General features: G+C 35.3%; 1 protein-coding gene across 1 annotated transcript in view; it reads left to right on the top strand.

The window, feature by feature from the left end:
- Window positions 1-17,713, top strand: part of LOC140148957 (complex I assembly factor ACAD9, mitochondrial-like) — a 37,216-nt gene that overhangs the window by 8,648 nt on the left and 10,855 nt on the right. The window contains exons 2-13 of the mRNA XM_072171068.1: window positions 1,199-1,292; window positions 4,495-4,596; window positions 4,943-5,049; window positions 6,056-6,156; window positions 6,747-6,825; window positions 11,824-11,895; window positions 12,529-12,631; window positions 13,391-13,540; window positions 13,909-14,099; window positions 15,166-15,362; window positions 16,099-16,231; window positions 17,137-17,214. Coding sequence (XP_072027169.1) covers window positions 1,199-1,292; window positions 4,495-4,596; window positions 4,943-5,049; window positions 6,056-6,156; window positions 6,747-6,825; window positions 11,824-11,895; window positions 12,529-12,631; window positions 13,391-13,540; window positions 13,909-14,099; window positions 15,166-15,362; window positions 16,099-16,231; window positions 17,137-17,214 — 1,407 coding nt within the window. The remainder of the gene's footprint in view (window positions 1-1,198; window positions 1,293-4,494; window positions 4,597-4,942; window positions 5,050-6,055; window positions 6,157-6,746; window positions 6,826-11,823; window positions 11,896-12,528; window positions 12,632-13,390; window positions 13,541-13,908; window positions 14,100-15,165; window positions 15,363-16,098; window positions 16,232-17,136; window positions 17,215-17,713) is intronic.

Genomic DNA, 17,713 nt, shown 5'->3' with positions numbered 1-17,713 from the left:
GCTGAAATCCATGATAACCATATCTGTTTGGGATTTGGAATCTAAAGATGAAGCCAGGTCATTAACGGTGAGTAAAAGTTGGGACTCGCATGAGTGATTTGATCTAAAGCCATGTTGTCTGTCTGTAAATATGGAATGTTTGTCAAAATGTTGCATAATTTGGGAATGAATGATGTGTTTTAAAGTTTTGCTGCAGATGGAGGTAAGGGACACGGGACGGTAGTTGGAAGCATCTGAACGGTCACCTTTTTTAAAAATGGGATGATGCCAGGATGATGATATCTCGCCCGTCTCTAAGGATTTCTGGAAAATAACAGACAGGGCCGGGGCTATCTCCTCAGCAGCATCCTTGAGAATTCTAGCCGAGACACCATCCCTGAGGCTTTGTGCGGTTTGAGGTCTGAAAGAAGTTTGGAAACGCCGTCAACTGAAATCTTAAAGTCGGGAACTGTAGGGGTTGAACTTGGGGGGTAAATGTGGTATGTTGTCATTCTCCTGTGTGAATACTGAATTGAATTGATGATTGAGAATGTTGGCTTTGGTGATGTTGTCAGCTTCTAGCCTTCCATTCTTTTTCAGTGTGGGGATTCCCATGGAATCATTTTTCAGACATTTCATATGAGTCCAAAACTTTTTTGAGGACTCAGTACAGATTGAGTTGATGTATTTTCTGTACGAACGTCTGTTTTCTTTTTGAGTATATTTACGCACTTTTTGGAAGTGACTTAAAGTTGTTTCATTTGGTGACTTACGGTACGAGTTATAAGCTCTCTGCTTTCTCTTACACAAACGCCTAGTTTTGTTTCCAATCCATGGTGTCAGGTTTCTTTTGCTGACAAGGCGGGACGGGACATGATCATTCATGACAGCATCAACCTTGTCAGTGAATTCAGAGTACAAACCTTCCACGGAACACTGAGAAGTGTCTCTGGTGTTAATGGAGTCACTAAACTCCTTAAAGTCAGATTTAATGGCTTCCAAATCAGCCTTGCTCCAAATGGAGATTTTGCGAGGCCTTTGTTTTCCGTATTTTTGGTTTGGTGTTGATGGTAAATGCTAGGATCATTCCTGGTTGACCTACAAAAAATTGTTAGTGTTTTTAATATGCAAATTGATAATTTTTTGTGTTCATGTCAATTTAATGATTTCAAAATGGATAATTGAATGTATGTTACTGATTTACTCTGTATTTTCACAGGATGATGTATTTCCATATCCTGAAATCACATTAGAAAAGTTTAATGACATCAATCAGATGGTGGAGCCTATTGAGAAATTCTTTACAGAAGGAAGTAAGTGATACTATTAACGCGGCTGTGTACTCTAGCCATTGTTTCTTTCTCAAAATTGAGTTTTTATGATATGTTTGTACCTTGTTATGTTTTTTATAAATACAAGGAATGAAAATCCAGATTTGTAAACTCCAACTGCAATATTTTAAGGATTTTATTTCACTATTCCACTCGTGTTTGAAATTGAAAAGGAAAGAAAATCTTTGTTGTACCAGCAAGATACACGCGCAAACAACTCATCGCGTTATGTATCGCGCAAATTGTTAACACACAAATACGCTGACGCGATACGCTGACGCTTATCTGCATGCTTGCGGCGCAAATTATGGAAACACCACGGAAGCACTGATTTCACAAAAAACCTAGTGGTTAAATGGCTCCGTTTTAGCTGATAAAATGTGGGTTTTTCAAGTTCTTTCCCCGATTTAAATGTCAAGTTATGAATGGATTTCGCTCAAACTTCTCAAGGGGCTGTGGATTTACCCGATGTTCACGTAATATAAGTTACAAAAAGCGAAAACTGTCGCATTCTCCTGTGAGATTCGATGAAAGTGCAAAATGTGACCACTTTAAACTTCAATGTTCATTTTCTCGGTAAAATGACGATTTAGGTACACGATAACTCAATAAATACAGCATCTATAGGTAAGCAAATATGATCATCGTAAAAAGCATGATCGACTCAAGAAACGGTTTTCTCATTTTTTATATTTTGGTCTATTTCCGATTTTGGGCATCATTTTGTGCAAATAGGCGTTTTGAATTTTAAAAGTTCATTTTGATGCCTTATATGGTCAATATCTCAAAAAATAAGGCCAATATCAAAAAAATAAAAAAAACGTTTTTGGAATGGAGCCTCAAGATTGAGCTAAAACAAAATAAAATATTTTGGAAAGAGTGTTTTTTGTTATGATGTACCTAACAAATATTGCCAAAAACTCACTTTTTGTGATTTTCTTCAAAATTGTTGTTTTTACCCCAAATCTGTATTTATATTAAGATTTATTGATGTCTTGCCTTCATAAAAATGTATACTTTTATATATTTTGCGCGAATAATTACAAAGTTATTGCACTTTTACTACATGCATGTCTGAGAGTACACAGCCACCTTAAATGCCTTCCATGAAGACCATATTCCACATATCCTCAGATGTTTAGAATATATCCCGGGGGGGTCACTCCCATTGTGGTCGGTACACCATCCGCGATAATGAAAACGCGTAAAAGGGTCATTTTTAGTGGGAAGGCACGATCTGCGTGTATCGCGCGTTTAGGGTGTCAAAAACATGAAAAATTATATATAAATAAGTCACAACGGACCATATAAAATTAATTTTTTGGTTCTCGTCCCTCCCCGCATTGTTTTCTGGAGGAGGTAAATTTATTCCCTTTTTGATTTACAAGTATAAACTTATGATTTTAAAGCTCCAGCAAATTATTATGACATAAAAAAGTAAATTAAGTAACATGAATCACTTTAAAGATGTTTTTGAAGTATTCTACCTCTCATTATCAAGAACCTTGTATAAAATGTACCTCAACTTTTTCCAACTATGCATAAAGGATTACAACTACTAGCAATGGCAATTTTGCATTGCAAAAAAAAGAGCCCTCTGGTTCTCGTTAATTCAAGAAAATCCTCCAGACAACAATTAAATACTAATTTTATGTCTCCTATCCCTTTTACTTTGTCGATATTTTCCCATATTCCACATATCCTCAGATGTTTAGAATATATAATAAATAAGTCACAACAGACCGTATAAAATTAATTTTTTGGTTCTCGTCTCTCCCCGCAGTGTTTTCTGGAGGAGGTAAATTTATTCCCTTTTTGATTTACAAGTATAAACTTGTGATTTTAAAGCTCCAGCAAATTATTATGACATAAAAAAGTAAATTAAGTAACATGAATCACTTTAAAGATGTTTTTGAAGTATTCTACCTCTCAATATCAAGAACCTTGTATAAAATGTACCTCAACTTTTTCCAACTATGCATAAAGGATTACAACTACTAGCAATGGCAATTTTGCATTGCAAAAAAAAAAGCCCTCTGGTTCTCGTTAATTCAAGAAAATCCTCCCGACAACAATTAAATACTAATTTTATGTCTCCTATCCCTTTTACTTTGTCGATATTTTCCCATATTCCACATATCCTCAGATGTTTAGAATATATATAAATAAGTCACAACGGACCATATAAAATTAATTTTTTGGTTCTCGTCTCTCCCCGCATTGTTTTCTGGAGGAGGTAAATTTATTCCCTTTTTGATTTACAAGTATAAACTTGTGATTTTAAAGCTCCAGCAAATTATTATGACATAAAAAAGTAAATTAAGTAACATGAATCACTTTAAAGATGTTTTTGAAGTATTCTATCTCTCATTATCAAGAACCTTGTATAAAATGTACCTCAACTTTTTCCAACTATGCATAAAGGATTACAACTACTAGCAATGGCAATTTTGCATTGCAAAAAAAAAAACCCTCTGGTTCTCGTTAATTCAAGAAAATCCTCCAGACAACAATTAAATACTAATTTTATGTCTCCTATCCCTTTTACTTTGTCGATATTTTCCCATATAAACCTATAAAATTGTAATTCAGGGTAATAAGGAACTGAAGAACAAATGTCACAGCCATTTAAATGCACAGCTTCTGCCCATTGCATGCATTTTTCCCTGTGAATTAACTCACATTTTTATCAAATTCTATGCAAAGGTGGCATTTATAAATAGAAAAGCCCACCTGGGTACTTAGAAAGGGCACTAATTAAATTGCATATGGTAATAATTTGGAAACAGGTGGATGGAAATCAATTTGCCAAACCTTCATCACCAACAAAATAGAAAAGGAGACAAAATAAAAGTAAGCCATCTGAAAGAAAGAAAAGGCAAACTAGCCAATATGGGTGAAAACACCTGAAACCCCAGTCAACAAAACAAGATCATGGATCACCCGGGAAATGGACACACCTCGGAGCAGCAAGATGGAAATATGGTATATTTAATTAGGTAAAAGTTGCTAGAAAGTGCCAACAAGCATGCTTGTCAGACTATGAATTAGTCAAGTTCAATTGAAGGTATCTGCAGAGGTGTAAAGTGTCAAAAAGAGAATATGCAGTGAGTGTGATTGAATAACAGTGGTTCTTCTATTGATGGATGCATAAGTTGACTAACTTTTATCTTGTCTTTTTCAGTTGACTCCAAAGCAATAGATCATAATGCTAAAATAGATGACAAGACACTACAGGGACTCAAAGATTTAGGACTGTTTGGACAACAAATACCGCAGGAATATGGTAAGAAGCATTAACACAAAGTGAATAATATAAAAGATGGTCTGATATGACTTGGATATATGTTTTTGTGCAACATTTTCATGACTTTTGCAATGGAAAATCTGATGGAGTGCATCAGTGCATATTTTGCAGCAGGATGTTAAAAGTTATGTTAAGTTTTCTGTCATATATTTTAGGCCAAGTGATGAGGTGACTCTTTCATTATTTATTATTTTACTGTATAGATAATGAGGGAGTCCATACATTTTCAATATTGACTACATCCTCTACACCTACAACTTTTAAAGACAATATCCTGAAATCATCAGCAGGGCATGTTTGTTTTTTGTTTTCCTTATTCTTTTAGGTGGCTTGGAGTTGAATAACACAGAATATGCTAGAATAGCTGAAGTGACCTCATTAGATGGGGCTATTGCAGTCACACTAGCAGCGCATCAAGCAATTGGTCTCAAGGTAAGGTCTAGGCTGTCCCACAAAGAAAAAAATGCAAAGGATGATCACCAAAGTTTGATTAGAGATTGCTATAAAATACCCTTTTACACTGAGCAAAAGTTGTAATCAATGTCACATAAGTCGTATTCAATCTAAGTTGTATCATAAGTGTGAGCAGTTGAAGTTGTAATCAATCATTCAAAAAGTCATAATCAGTTGTAATTCTGATGATGACCTGGGTCATATTCATATCAAGTGAATTTTTAATTACCACTTTTAAGCAAACACATAGTTGATTATGTGTTAACCAACTGTATTGAAATGACTCTTGGTTGTTCTTTGTACTGGGCAAAATAATTTGATCAAATTAAGTTGTCTTATGCATAGATATTTTTATATATTTATTGAAAATATATTTACATTCAATTTAATTCTGCATCCCATGAGCAGTGGCGGCGCCCAGGAATTTTTTCCGGGGGCATTGAGGGGGCAAAGTGAATTTCAGGGGGCAAAATCAACCAATTTTGCCCAAAATAAAATTACCGCAAAGAGGTGAAATTTGAGTAATTTTGGGTTTTTACCGTGGAGGGGGGCAACAGGGGGGGGGGGGCAAGAGTTCTGACTGGGGGAATTTGCCCCCTCATGCCCTCCCTATGCTCTATCTCATTGGTTGTGACATGACTTACATGTACACTGTATTGTGTGATGTGATGTATTGTGTTACTATAAATAGTAATGTGTAGAGGATGGTGACATTATAGACTTAATGTAGGCGTATTTTCTATAGTTCAATCAATTTTGTACCGAAAGGTAGACCCACCTTGAGAGTGATATAGTTAACCTATCTGGTCTATATTGTGTGTGTTTTATGAAAGTATACAAAGTATACAACTTGCATTCAGTTGTAGGAGGAATGAAGAACATGTAGACAAGATTTGTGAAGTCTTGTGTCTTGTGCTTCTGTGTTTTACTGTAGATATCTGAAATTGTCTTCAGCACAAAATCTGTCTTATTTACTTATTCACAGGGTATACTTATAGCTGGCAATGATGAGCAAAAAGCCAAATATCTTCCCAAACTAGCTACAGGAGAACATGTGGCTGCATTCTGTCTTACTGAACCATCTAGGTGAGTTTAACCTGCTGTTTAACAATATAGCATTGTAGACATTGGTTTTACTTTTGTGTTTACTCATGTCCTGATTTTTTTAGCATTCAAAATACTATTATATAAGTCGAAGATACTTTTCAGGTCTTTATCAGCAGAATATTCTCAATGAAAATTTACTGCTGTACATACATTCAAATTATTCAAATTTTCCAATTGTGGGCTGTATCAGACCAAAATCAACCTCATTTTGGCCTATTTTAGTATTCAAATTTCATGTTTTTGTGCACAATCTAGGACTGGGTGTGAGAAATGAATGACTTTGAGGTTTATTTCCCCCTCCCTGGGGAATACACCACTGCCAGTAGAGAGAGTCAGGGTGGGGGTAGTTGGTGTGGTGGGGCTCTGAAATTCTTGTTTTTATACTCTGTTTTATTTTATTGTTCTTCTCTTTCTCTTCCTCTTCCATTTCTGTACTTTAAAAAAAATTATTGGGAGGGGGTGCATGCTGAATTTTCTCCTATGTGGATATACCCCTCTTCCTATAGACATTATACTGTATGCAATATATTTTGTATTATTACTTTGTCTCATTTTATTTCCTCTATTAGTGGTAGTGATGCTGCTTCCATCCAAACCAAAGCAACACTGAGTCCAGATGGTAAACATTTCTTACTTAATGGTGGCAAGGTATGTATTGACAATTGCCTCTGGTTTGGATCAAAATAAATGAGTTTTATCAAATCAACTTATATATTGCATACACATACAAGTCTACCTTGGAACCAGTTTTTTAGGGGGTTGCATATTGTGTTTGTTAATCAACTAAGACTAGGTCTTGTTAGTGAACCCCTACATGTATGTTGGAAGCACATATTATGCAAATTTTATGAAAAATAAAGATTTTTTTTTTACTACACGCCTAAAACTGCATGAAGACTGAGGTAATAGCACCCTCATTGACCACTCTCTCCATAGACTTGTGTCATGTTCTGGCTATATTGCTGAGCAGTTTTTCACTTTTTATGGGCCGATTTTTAATGGCATAAACATGCTACGCCCTGATTGGTTGGAAGAATACCAACATTCTAAAAAGATGAGGAGATTCCGCAAGTATGGTGTACCGTATGTGTAATGTATTTTGTGATTTTGTTTTTCATCAAAATTGCACATTTTTTAAAATTCAAACATAGCTGGGTTTGTTTCACTAGGGCATGTCCTTTAAATCAGTGGCGTGCGCAGCACATTGAAAGTGGCGGCGCCAGGTTGTTCAGTTCGCCCGAATGGAGTCTGATTAGGAGTGTAAGGTGCGGGCAAAGCCCCTCACACACGGGTGGGGTCCAGGGGGTGAAGGGGCAGCGCCCCCGGAAGGTCTGGGGTTTTAGCGTTTTAAAAGGCCAAGGAATCCTATTTTGAAGGGGCAACAAAAGTGGGGGAAGGGGGGGGCTTTGTGCACGCCACTGCTTTAAGGATGCACACAGGATCACTGAAGTGTTACATGGCCAAAATTGAGTTTTCATCACTAATGTCATCTTCAAACTGTATTTTATCTTGTCATTAATAGATTTTAAAGAAATCTTAAAATTTGAACCATAAGAAAAGCTATTTTAAAGACCCTTTTTCATTAAAAATTCGTCAAAATACAAAAGTAAATAAATCATTGTTTTCCGCAAATAATTAGCGTTCTCGTGCTGCGTACTGCGGCGCATACAGCTAGCAAAGACACGCACACATGGTAAACTGGATGGGCGAGGTGATTGCTGATTGAGGCGCTGCATGGAGTCGCCAATCGTGATCACTACCGTATTTTATCGTATTGATCTCTTCCAAGGTAGGTAAAGCTTGCACCATTGTATTGCGAAACTGGGGGCCGACAGACCACCACCGTCCCGTCCCAGAATCAGTAGGCCTACTCGATAAATTTCGCCAAAAAGAGTGCTGGTATAGTGGTATAAATTATAGTCTTTTTTTTATGAACATAATAGTGAATTTTTTGTTTGTTTTTGTTTTGTTTTTCAAGTTTCATTCTGAACTTGAAAAGATGAAATTTATCTGTAAGAAGTAGTTACCTGTAAGAAGCCCTGTAATGATGACGCAATCTGGTAGATACGATAGAAAACGTAGGCCCTAAATATTTTGCTAGTAGGCTAGACTTAGCCCGTATAGTATATCGTTAGGCTTATTATTTTATGTTTTCATTTCATTGTTATTATTTGATTTACCAAGTTGGTGCAGTTGGACAAGAATATAGGCCTATTATATTTTATGCAGTCCCATCAGCCTTGGTTCGTTTTCAAACGTTCTCTACTCCTGATTGACCATTAACGCAGCGGCAATGTCAAAAACGTTGACATTTCAATACATCATATCGACCATCTAGGCATAGGCCTACAACTCTATGTCAAAAATGTCGATATTTGAAATTGGCATATCGCATAGCGAGCACGCTTTATGAAAGCATTTTCATGAATGTTTTGATGCTAAATAATGATTTCAAACGAGAAATATAATCGAAAACGCGAATTTGTGCTTTTTTCATAACCAATTTTAACTAGGCCTACATGTACATTTCCATCAGTATGCCTATTAGGTCTACCATAGGCCTATGCCATGATTGCGATAAAAGCTTTTGGTTTTACAACACTTTTTGCAATGTTTTGGCCGGATGCCTTTTTATTTGCAATGTTTGTCTGGCTTTCAACTTTCACGTTTATAATGTTTTCTGCATACTTTAACAGGTAAACAGTTACTGCTTTAAAGCATTTTTCGTGAATGTTTTCATGCAGTGTTTTAAAACGCTCTTTATAGCATAAACCACAATCTAATTTAAAGCCATAATTGTTCCTTTTTCTACTTTTGAAATTCGGTTTTGTTAGGCTATGTCAATTTCCGTGTTTTTCAGTTTTCTTGTGACCTCTCCGTGTTTTACCCGTTTAACATATATAAATGCCTACTTTTTGTCCGTTTTACAAGAAGTTTATTCAAGACATATTACAACTTTTACCCCAATTTTTACACGTTTATTTGATTGAAAACAACAACAGACACACTTTTTTTTAAATTTTTGTTGTTGTATTTTATTCACTTTTTATGCGGTACAAAATATTTCACAACTTTATTGTGGCTTTAGGCCTATAATAGGCCTATGACTTTTGTACGTGTTTGATATTCCGTAAAAGTTAAAAATAAAATATGATAACAACAAACAATTACAATAACAAAAACGGATCGAGTAATGACACATAAGAATCTTTTAAAATTTTACTTGGGATTCCTGTGGTGTAGGCCTAGCTATAATGGGCGTTCAAATGCCTATCTTTGGCGCGGACGGGCCGCTGTGGTGCCTCTCAAGCACCAACTAAAAAGAAAAAGCAACGAGAAGTAACAACATCATGTTTGCGGTTCAGAAAAGGACAATAAACATAAAAATGCAATAGGCCTATATGTTAACACCACAAAAAAGAAAAAAAAAAAAGAAAATCACCAAAAGCGATACATTAAAAACATTGCATTTTTAAAGCAAAATTATGAAAATTAGGACAAAACAGATATCGCAATTATCATGATTATGGCTCAATTTATTATTCGTTTCATAAACGTCCTGATTATCTGCTAAAATAATTGCTTGTCAGTTATTCTATCATGCTACTTTTAATGTTCTGATGTCCGCAAATTTTAATACAGAGCATGATCTTTTTTTTATACGGAACAGGACAAAATTGTGCTTAAATAATCATGGTTTCGTTCAAGCGGCAACACGACCATGCACTGTGCAACTTATTCGCGTAACCTGTCTGTCTGTCCGCGCGCCTGTCGCTCCTTAAGCGCTAACGCGACTCAGCGGCCTTGCCGGACGCTCTGCTGCACCATGGAAACAAGACTGCAGTAAATAAAATGGCTGCTCCATGTGGATAAACATCTGCCGAATGTGCACAGATAATTTTGTCATATTGTATATTTTACCTTCTAAATCACCCAAAAAATGCCAATCTGCTGCAGTTGGACGCCCCTTCTCATTTTCTAACTTGACCAAACGTCACAAGTCACCGGATTGTATATTTATGGAATAATCTTCAAAAATGGACCTAAAATACGCTGTATTTTTCTAAATCGCGATTTTCGGCAAGTTCACTTTTGACCACTTTTAACCATTTTTGGTCCGCCATAGCGTCTAAATGAAGCATCACTGAGGTAAGTTTTTAAGTCAAACGTTTAGATATGGCCAAAATCTAGATAGTGTTTTTTCATTTTTCTAAATTAGGGCCTAGAACTTTTTTTATCACCCATGATTCAAAAATTTGAACACGGGTCACACGTTTTAACTGATTTTTTTCTTATATTTTTTAAACTAAACAAAATTTCGTAAAAAAAAAAAAACACTTTCTAGATTTATTTGCCTAAATTAATAAAATTCATGTTTTACAGTTTTTGATTTTCAAATAATTTTTTTATGGCGGACCAAACATTTTTGGTCAAAAAAGCCGTTTTTTGGGATTTTCTCGAAAATTGTACTTTTTGACCCAAAACTGACATTTTAAATGGATTTATGAGCTCATTTCCTTTAAAAAAATGTATACTTTTATATACTTTACATAAATAGTTTTCGAGTTATGAGGTGAATAATTATGGATAATTAGTGATCCTGTGTGCCTCCTTAAATGATAAAATATTTTCTTTGCATTATAAAATATTGGGTGTGTGTGGGGAGGGGCAATTGCAGATTGTTCCAGATTCATTCAACATAGCAGAGATTCAAAATGTGAGTGTCTGTATTTTGGGAGACTCCAAATTGCCTTTTGGGGAAATGAAAGGGTGACAAATATAGTAGCAGTAGAAGCTAGCAGTGGCCTGTCCAACTTGGTTGTGAATAACAACAAAGACGAATTAGATGTAATTTACTGATATTAAATTTAGTGATTAAATAGTTGTATTTTTGAAGTCAACACACTGTAATTCAATTTGTTGATTATTCATTAGTAAGAAAACTCCACCCATTTTCAAATCTCCAGATTAGAAACCACTTTTGGTGATGATAAGCTTAAATGTAGACCTATTAATTTCCTGTGCGTCATCATGCATGTTGCAAGATGAGGTATTAGAAGTACTAATGACACCCAACATTGATATGCAGGCTTAGTTCTCTCAGACAAATGATGACGTCTGCTCTCTGTAAATGATCAGACCAGATGTGTCATTTATCAAGGCATCTCAGTTTAAAGTTAAACATAAGCCTTGACCCGATCAACAGTCTCATTTCCCATTTTTTTCCATCAAAATTGAGATTTGGATATCAGAAGAAAGCTCAAAATTTTTTTTTTTGTTATCCCATTGAAATTTAACACCCATGATATTTTTCATTAAAATGGTGTGAACAAAAACATAGTGATTTGTGGTATCCTATGGGGCATTGTTTTGCTTCTCATATCAAAACCGCTAGAGCAAATATACAACTCAAATTTTGGAAACATATTGTTTTAATGGTAGGTCTCAATCTAAGATAGAAAACAGAACATGAAAAAACACTTGGAAAAATTTCCATAAGGTATGGAATTCGCAAAGTGGTGTGGAAGGATGGGTGTATATGCCTGTGAGTTTGTGGGTGTAATTGCTTGTGTTTGTATTTATATTTTTGAAATCACATTTTGCGCACTGTATCTTTTACATGGTTATCCTGATTTCATTCCATAGATATGGATTTCTAATGGTGGCATAGCGGATATTTTCACAGTGTTTGCAAAAACAGAAGTGACAAATGATAAGGTAAAGAAACTGTTAATTACTATCAATAAAATAAATTTATTTTTTGCATTTTCAGCTTTTAAGACTAACAATGAAGATCAGGAGCATACAGAAATCAATATCAAATCTCTTCTATAATGGGATATTCAATTGAATGAACACATTCCCCAAAGAAGTTATCTGGTTCCCCTGACTCAACCATGAGAAAACACCCGTATAGCAGAGAGGCATATGCAGTAGCGTGTGGAATTTCATGCACATCTAAAATGGCATGTTGTGTTCAGTCAATTAAATTTCTGAGTATGATTTACGTCAGGGATGTTTATAGTGATTACTTCCTCAGGACCAACATTTCTCTATATTTGTTTCTCCCTATTCCTCTTTCCTCCCACATGCGTCATTTTGATAGTCATTTCATAGGAGTGGTGTTGCCCACTCCCCACATCCCTGATATTTACTTATGAACATATCCCAAAGTATATTCCCAAAGTATATCCCCAATATATATTTTGTTAGAAAAGAACAAAAACTTTATCAGAGAGAAAAGAAAAAACGTTTTTTGGAGTGATTTATTGTAGTGGCCATTTTGATGTTGTTTGTTTGTTTTGGAAATACATGTATACATAATAATTTGGAGATGCATATTTTGTACAGGGTGAGAAAGAAAACAAGGTGACAGCATTTGTAGTTGAAAGAAAGTTTGGTGGAATCACCAGTGGTAAACCAGAGGACAAATTGGGTATCAGAGGCTCAAATAGTAAGTGTACTTCATCTTCAAAATCATTCAAGTGTAGAAATATATGTTAGTTAATAATTTTCTGCCGAAGTACATTTTTTGCTGACATTACAAAGTCATACAGACTTAACAAGTCATTTAATGGGCCTCATGGTAAGCCTCACTTTCTTATGGAGTTCATAGGCATATTGTGTACATACAAAAAGGCTGCATATTGAAGGGCATTTAGCCTGAGGGCTGCCTTATTTTGAAGTTGGATTTGTCATTATTTGGCCAAATATCAAAAAAATCCAGTGGCGTTTACAAATCTGGATTTTCTTTGCTTGTAATTTGTATTCATAAAAAACATTACAAAGTACATACATATCAAACAAAGTTAAATTCCACGTAAGACACAGTCGAGAGTACACAGCTGCATTAACAAATTCTCATCATAGGGGCGCAGCTATATGATGGTGCACCATGGGGCAAGGATAGAGAATGGTGCCCTTCTGGACTAATGGAGAATAATTGTTAATTGAAAAGGGGAATCTGCACCCAAAACTTGGTGTAACATTTTAGCAGTATCATCATGACATTTTTTTGTTGTTCACTCAGTCGATTCAAAACTCATCCAAACTGATGTCCGGACCCAGTGCCCGTGGTAAGTGCCTTCCTTATAGCTATGTTGCTGATCATAGGTGGATAGAGGTAGACTCAAATATACATTTTTGAGAAATAATTGCACTTCCAAATAAAATAATGGATAATACAATACTACTATTATGTTTTGTCTTGTAGCATGTGAAGTCCATTTTGACAACACACCTGTGCCTATAGAGAATGTGTTAGGGGAGGTAGGAGGAGGCTTTAAGGTGGCTATGAATATCCTGAATAGTGGCAGATTTAGTATGGGCAGCTCAGGAGCTGGAATGCTCAAGAGGATTATAGGTTGGTAATATCTATGATACTGATAGGTTTAAAGCAGGTTAATTGTCACCTTGATTCTTTACAGTGAAATGAAACATGTTTGCTGCATGTAAACAGATATTTGATTAATTGTCTTTATAAAACTGTTATTTCCTCCTTTAACCTAATCAAGGATGTGTTCTCGAGAGATGTACTAATGTAATACATAAGGATGTGTACGTTTGCCATAAGCTAAGCATTATTTTGACATGAAAATGATTATGGGAAAATTGACATAAATAGCATCAGATGCAGTCGAGCTGCATGTCCCATATCTGCAACCTCACTGTGCTTCATGCGTCTAATGTTCAGAATGATAATAAACCAAGTTGTTTGCTTCAATTTGACAGCTATGGTTGTAGAACATGCCAGCACACGTAAGCAATTCAATACTAAGCTGAGAGATTTTGGTCTGATACAAGAGAAGATAGCTAGGATGACTATGACGGCTTATGCTATGGAGAGTATGGCTTACTTGACTGCTGGTATGCTGGATAGACCTGGTCCACAAGATTGTTCAGTAGAAGCTGCTATGGTTAAGGTAAATATGGATCAATTCCTCCTAAACCTCTGACAAATAAAGTCTGCTGAAAGCAGCAACATCAAATATTCTTATGCTCAATATTGATATTTTTTTCATTCCACTGAATCTTCAAATGTCAACCTCCTAAGATAATCTTATTGCACATTTATTTTTTATATTTTTAGGTATTTTCTTTCTGTCTCCAACGTAACAATACATTTCTAATAAATGATATCAGGTTATGAGTGAGTAATCAAATGTCAGATTCAATATCCTGTGCAAAATGTTAGATATTTTAATTGTATAGGTTTCAGGCATGGAAATAAATTGGTTTGTTTTACACCTAGTTTCCCTTACCATTGAGGTATAGGACATTTTTTTTCTGAGAAGAGCAGAATTATAAAGACAACTATTTGTGACATATCTGGTAATTGGAGGCCAAAGGAGGCATTTTTGAAACATTATTATTATTATTTCCTTAAACAAACATTAGGCTATCGAAATACTGAAAACACCAAAGGTCTAGCAAACTTGGTTATAAGTTATGAAGTTTTGTGATCTGTATTGTTTTATGTATTTGTTTTTTACTCCATATATTTGCCTTTAACTCAATCCTTTGGCCTCCATGGACCAGATTGTGTCACATATGTCTTCATGTTCATACTGTTAAAATGTCAGAAAAATAACAATGGTCATTTTAAAGAAATTCAACTTCATTCTTAATGGAGGTTATAGTACCCTCAGTGAGCACACCCTTCATAGAACTCCATTTAAACAACATTTATAGAAAACAGCTTTTATGCCTGTTTTTCTTTTTTGCCCAAATTTTGCATACTATGTAGATTACACAGCGACAGCTGGATAATGCAAGTTATTTCCTTCCTACACTCCTAAATTCATTTTTATAATTTCCGCCCAGACCAAAGTGAATTCTGCATCAATTTTCACAGAAAATTAATTTGTATATTTATATGTTTTTAGTGTTTTATGTTATAACCCGTTTTTTGTTTGTTTGAAGTTTGAGTTTGGTTGCCAAGTACTTGTGTGAAATGAAATTGTCAAATATTATTTCTCATTGAACTAGGTATACAGTTCTGAAGGTTGTTGGCAATGTATTAGTGAAGCCTTACAGATATTGGGTGGCCTAGGCTACATGAAGGATTATCCATATGAACGCTATCTCAGGGACGCAAGAATTCTCATGATATTTGAAGGCACTAATGAGATTCTCAGAATGTATGTGGCATTAACTGGAATGCAGTTTGCTGGCAAGGAAATTAAGTAAGTGAAATGTTAAAGTTTTATATACAAAGTAAGTTATTTGTTGTTTGAACTATACTCAAATGTTTTAAACCCCTGTCTGAAGGTTGAGAAAAAGATTTAAGATCAACAGCTGATGGCAGAATATCATAAACTCTTGTCAAATTTAAGTTGCCGTAAGCTTGCTTTACTGGAGATAATATGTAGTGTTATTTCCATCCTGTGGCCAATCATGCAAAGAACAATAATCGGACCCCTGCTGTACATTTTTGGTCTATAACTGGGAGTAAGATAGATAATCAAACGTTGAGGGTAAAGGGTAGGCTTGTACTTGGCCAATAGCATTGGTATTTATCCTTCATATTTTGCAGAAAATGTGGCTGGTGAAAATTCCATGTTCATATAATTTTGTTTTTGCTAAAATATAATTTTGGTATATGGTTTGTGCACATTCATCTTGGGATGCACTCAGTTTATAACATCGTGGGCCACATGGAGTATGTTGGTACTTATTGGTATCAGTGGCTAGTAGAGACCATACAAAATGTCTATCCCAGGTTTCCTAGTGGCCTCACTTTTTCCAACTGCTTCATTATACTGATCTTTTTCATGTTTTTTAGTACCTTTTATTAGAGAAAGCTCTCTATTATCAAATGCAATTAGACTTTAAAAAAAAATCTAAGATACTTTAGGTGCATGATAGAAACTGTCATATACACAAGAAAACCTGTTTCTAATTCTGTGACTGAAATTTCAGGAAAATGGCTGATGCAAACCGTATTGGGTTTGTGGCGGACTCCCTGGTGAGGAAAATTGAAGAGATGTTCCCTGGCTTGGCCAGAAACTCACAAATTCAACATGAACAAGGTGGCAGTCATCCATCTCTTAAGGTAAAAGAAATGACTGAAATGCACTAGGTCTCTAACAACGTCAGTTGTTTACTGAAATATTCAAAAGAAAAATGATGCAAGTCAAAATACATCAAAATGTGATACCACTTGCTGTTTGGCTCATAAAATCATGGGTCAGCTCTGTAAGTGTGTAGTATAAAACAATGTTTATTTTAAGAAGTAAGAAAAGTTGAAAGAGTGAATCAATCAAAGGCAGTATATGATTTACAAACTTTCAACATATATTGCACACTCAGGTACTCATACACTTATAGTCTGTAGCAACTACAGGTAAAGAAATTCATGGCCAAGCTGCAACATGTGTGTTGCGTCCATGTAGCGTACTAAGCGTGTATGCAATGTAAGGTGCATCTATACTTTTTCTCCTGTTCTGCGCTATGTGCGCATGTGTTTATTGTGGAGCCACTAGCGTTCATAGTGTTTGATCTTGGCCAAGAATTACTTAATTTACCTGTAGTTTCTGATCAGAAAAGAAAGACATTGTTATCAGATCAAAATAACCTACTTTTATTGTCAATGGCCCTTCTGAATCTATTTTTGTATCAGAGCCAATTGATACACACAAAACAATTAAAGTACTACGCTACATGGACACAACATGCATGTTCCAATTGCACATCCCATTAATTATTGGGTGATGTACCAAGTGACAGACATAATTGTATCTGTTACTATATATAACATATTCACCAGCATTCACATTACCTTACATTTGCAAGTAATATCAAGTAAAGCACTATATTGCAGGGTTGCATTTCACCTTGCAAGTCAAAACACATAGTGGAATCCTGTTGTAAGGTGCTCTTAGGTGGTCTGCAACAAGCAATATTGCTTGAAGGTGCCCTAAACTTCTATGTTCTGATTTGTATTAATATTTGTTACAGCTTCCAACATATCAACTAGATAGAGGGTTACGTGCATTCCAAAACTTAGTACAGAATCTCCTTATTCAGCACAAGAAGGTATGTATATTTTATAGGACAAAAAAGGCTGTAATAATGTCTACACATGGTATGCATACAGTGAAATAGAGTGCTACACATTAAGAAACAAATTTATTTTGTGTAGCGATAATAAATAATACACTATTATGACCTTCCGCACTATAGCTGACTGATAGTGCAAAAAAAGAGTTGCAGATTGATCGGCGAATGAGGTGCTATTCAATTAGCCAATCACTGGCAATCAGAACCTAATTAAGGGGCAATGCCAATTCCATGTTAAAATGGAATTTTTCAAAAACTAATTTTTGCATCTGACAAGGCAAATGAAAGCACAGCAATCACAAATGTGGTATCAAATGAATGGGAAGGATAAGGCTATCATTTGAATGGTTTTTCAGTTAACTTGAATAACATTTAGTATGAAAAAATGCCAAAAAAAGTGAATTTTGCGTGAAATTCTGGGATTTTCACCTTTTGCAGTTAGTCTTTTTAACAGCCTTGTTTCACTTAGTAAATT

The sequence above is a fragment of the Amphiura filiformis genome, chromosome 3 (assembly GCF_039555335.1).
Source record: "Amphiura filiformis chromosome 3, Afil_fr2py, whole genome shotgun sequence".
NCBI lineage: Eukaryota > Metazoa > Echinodermata > Ophiuroidea > Amphilepidida > Amphiuridae > Amphiura > Amphiura filiformis.
This window is presented reverse-complemented; position numbering and strand designations above follow the sequence as displayed.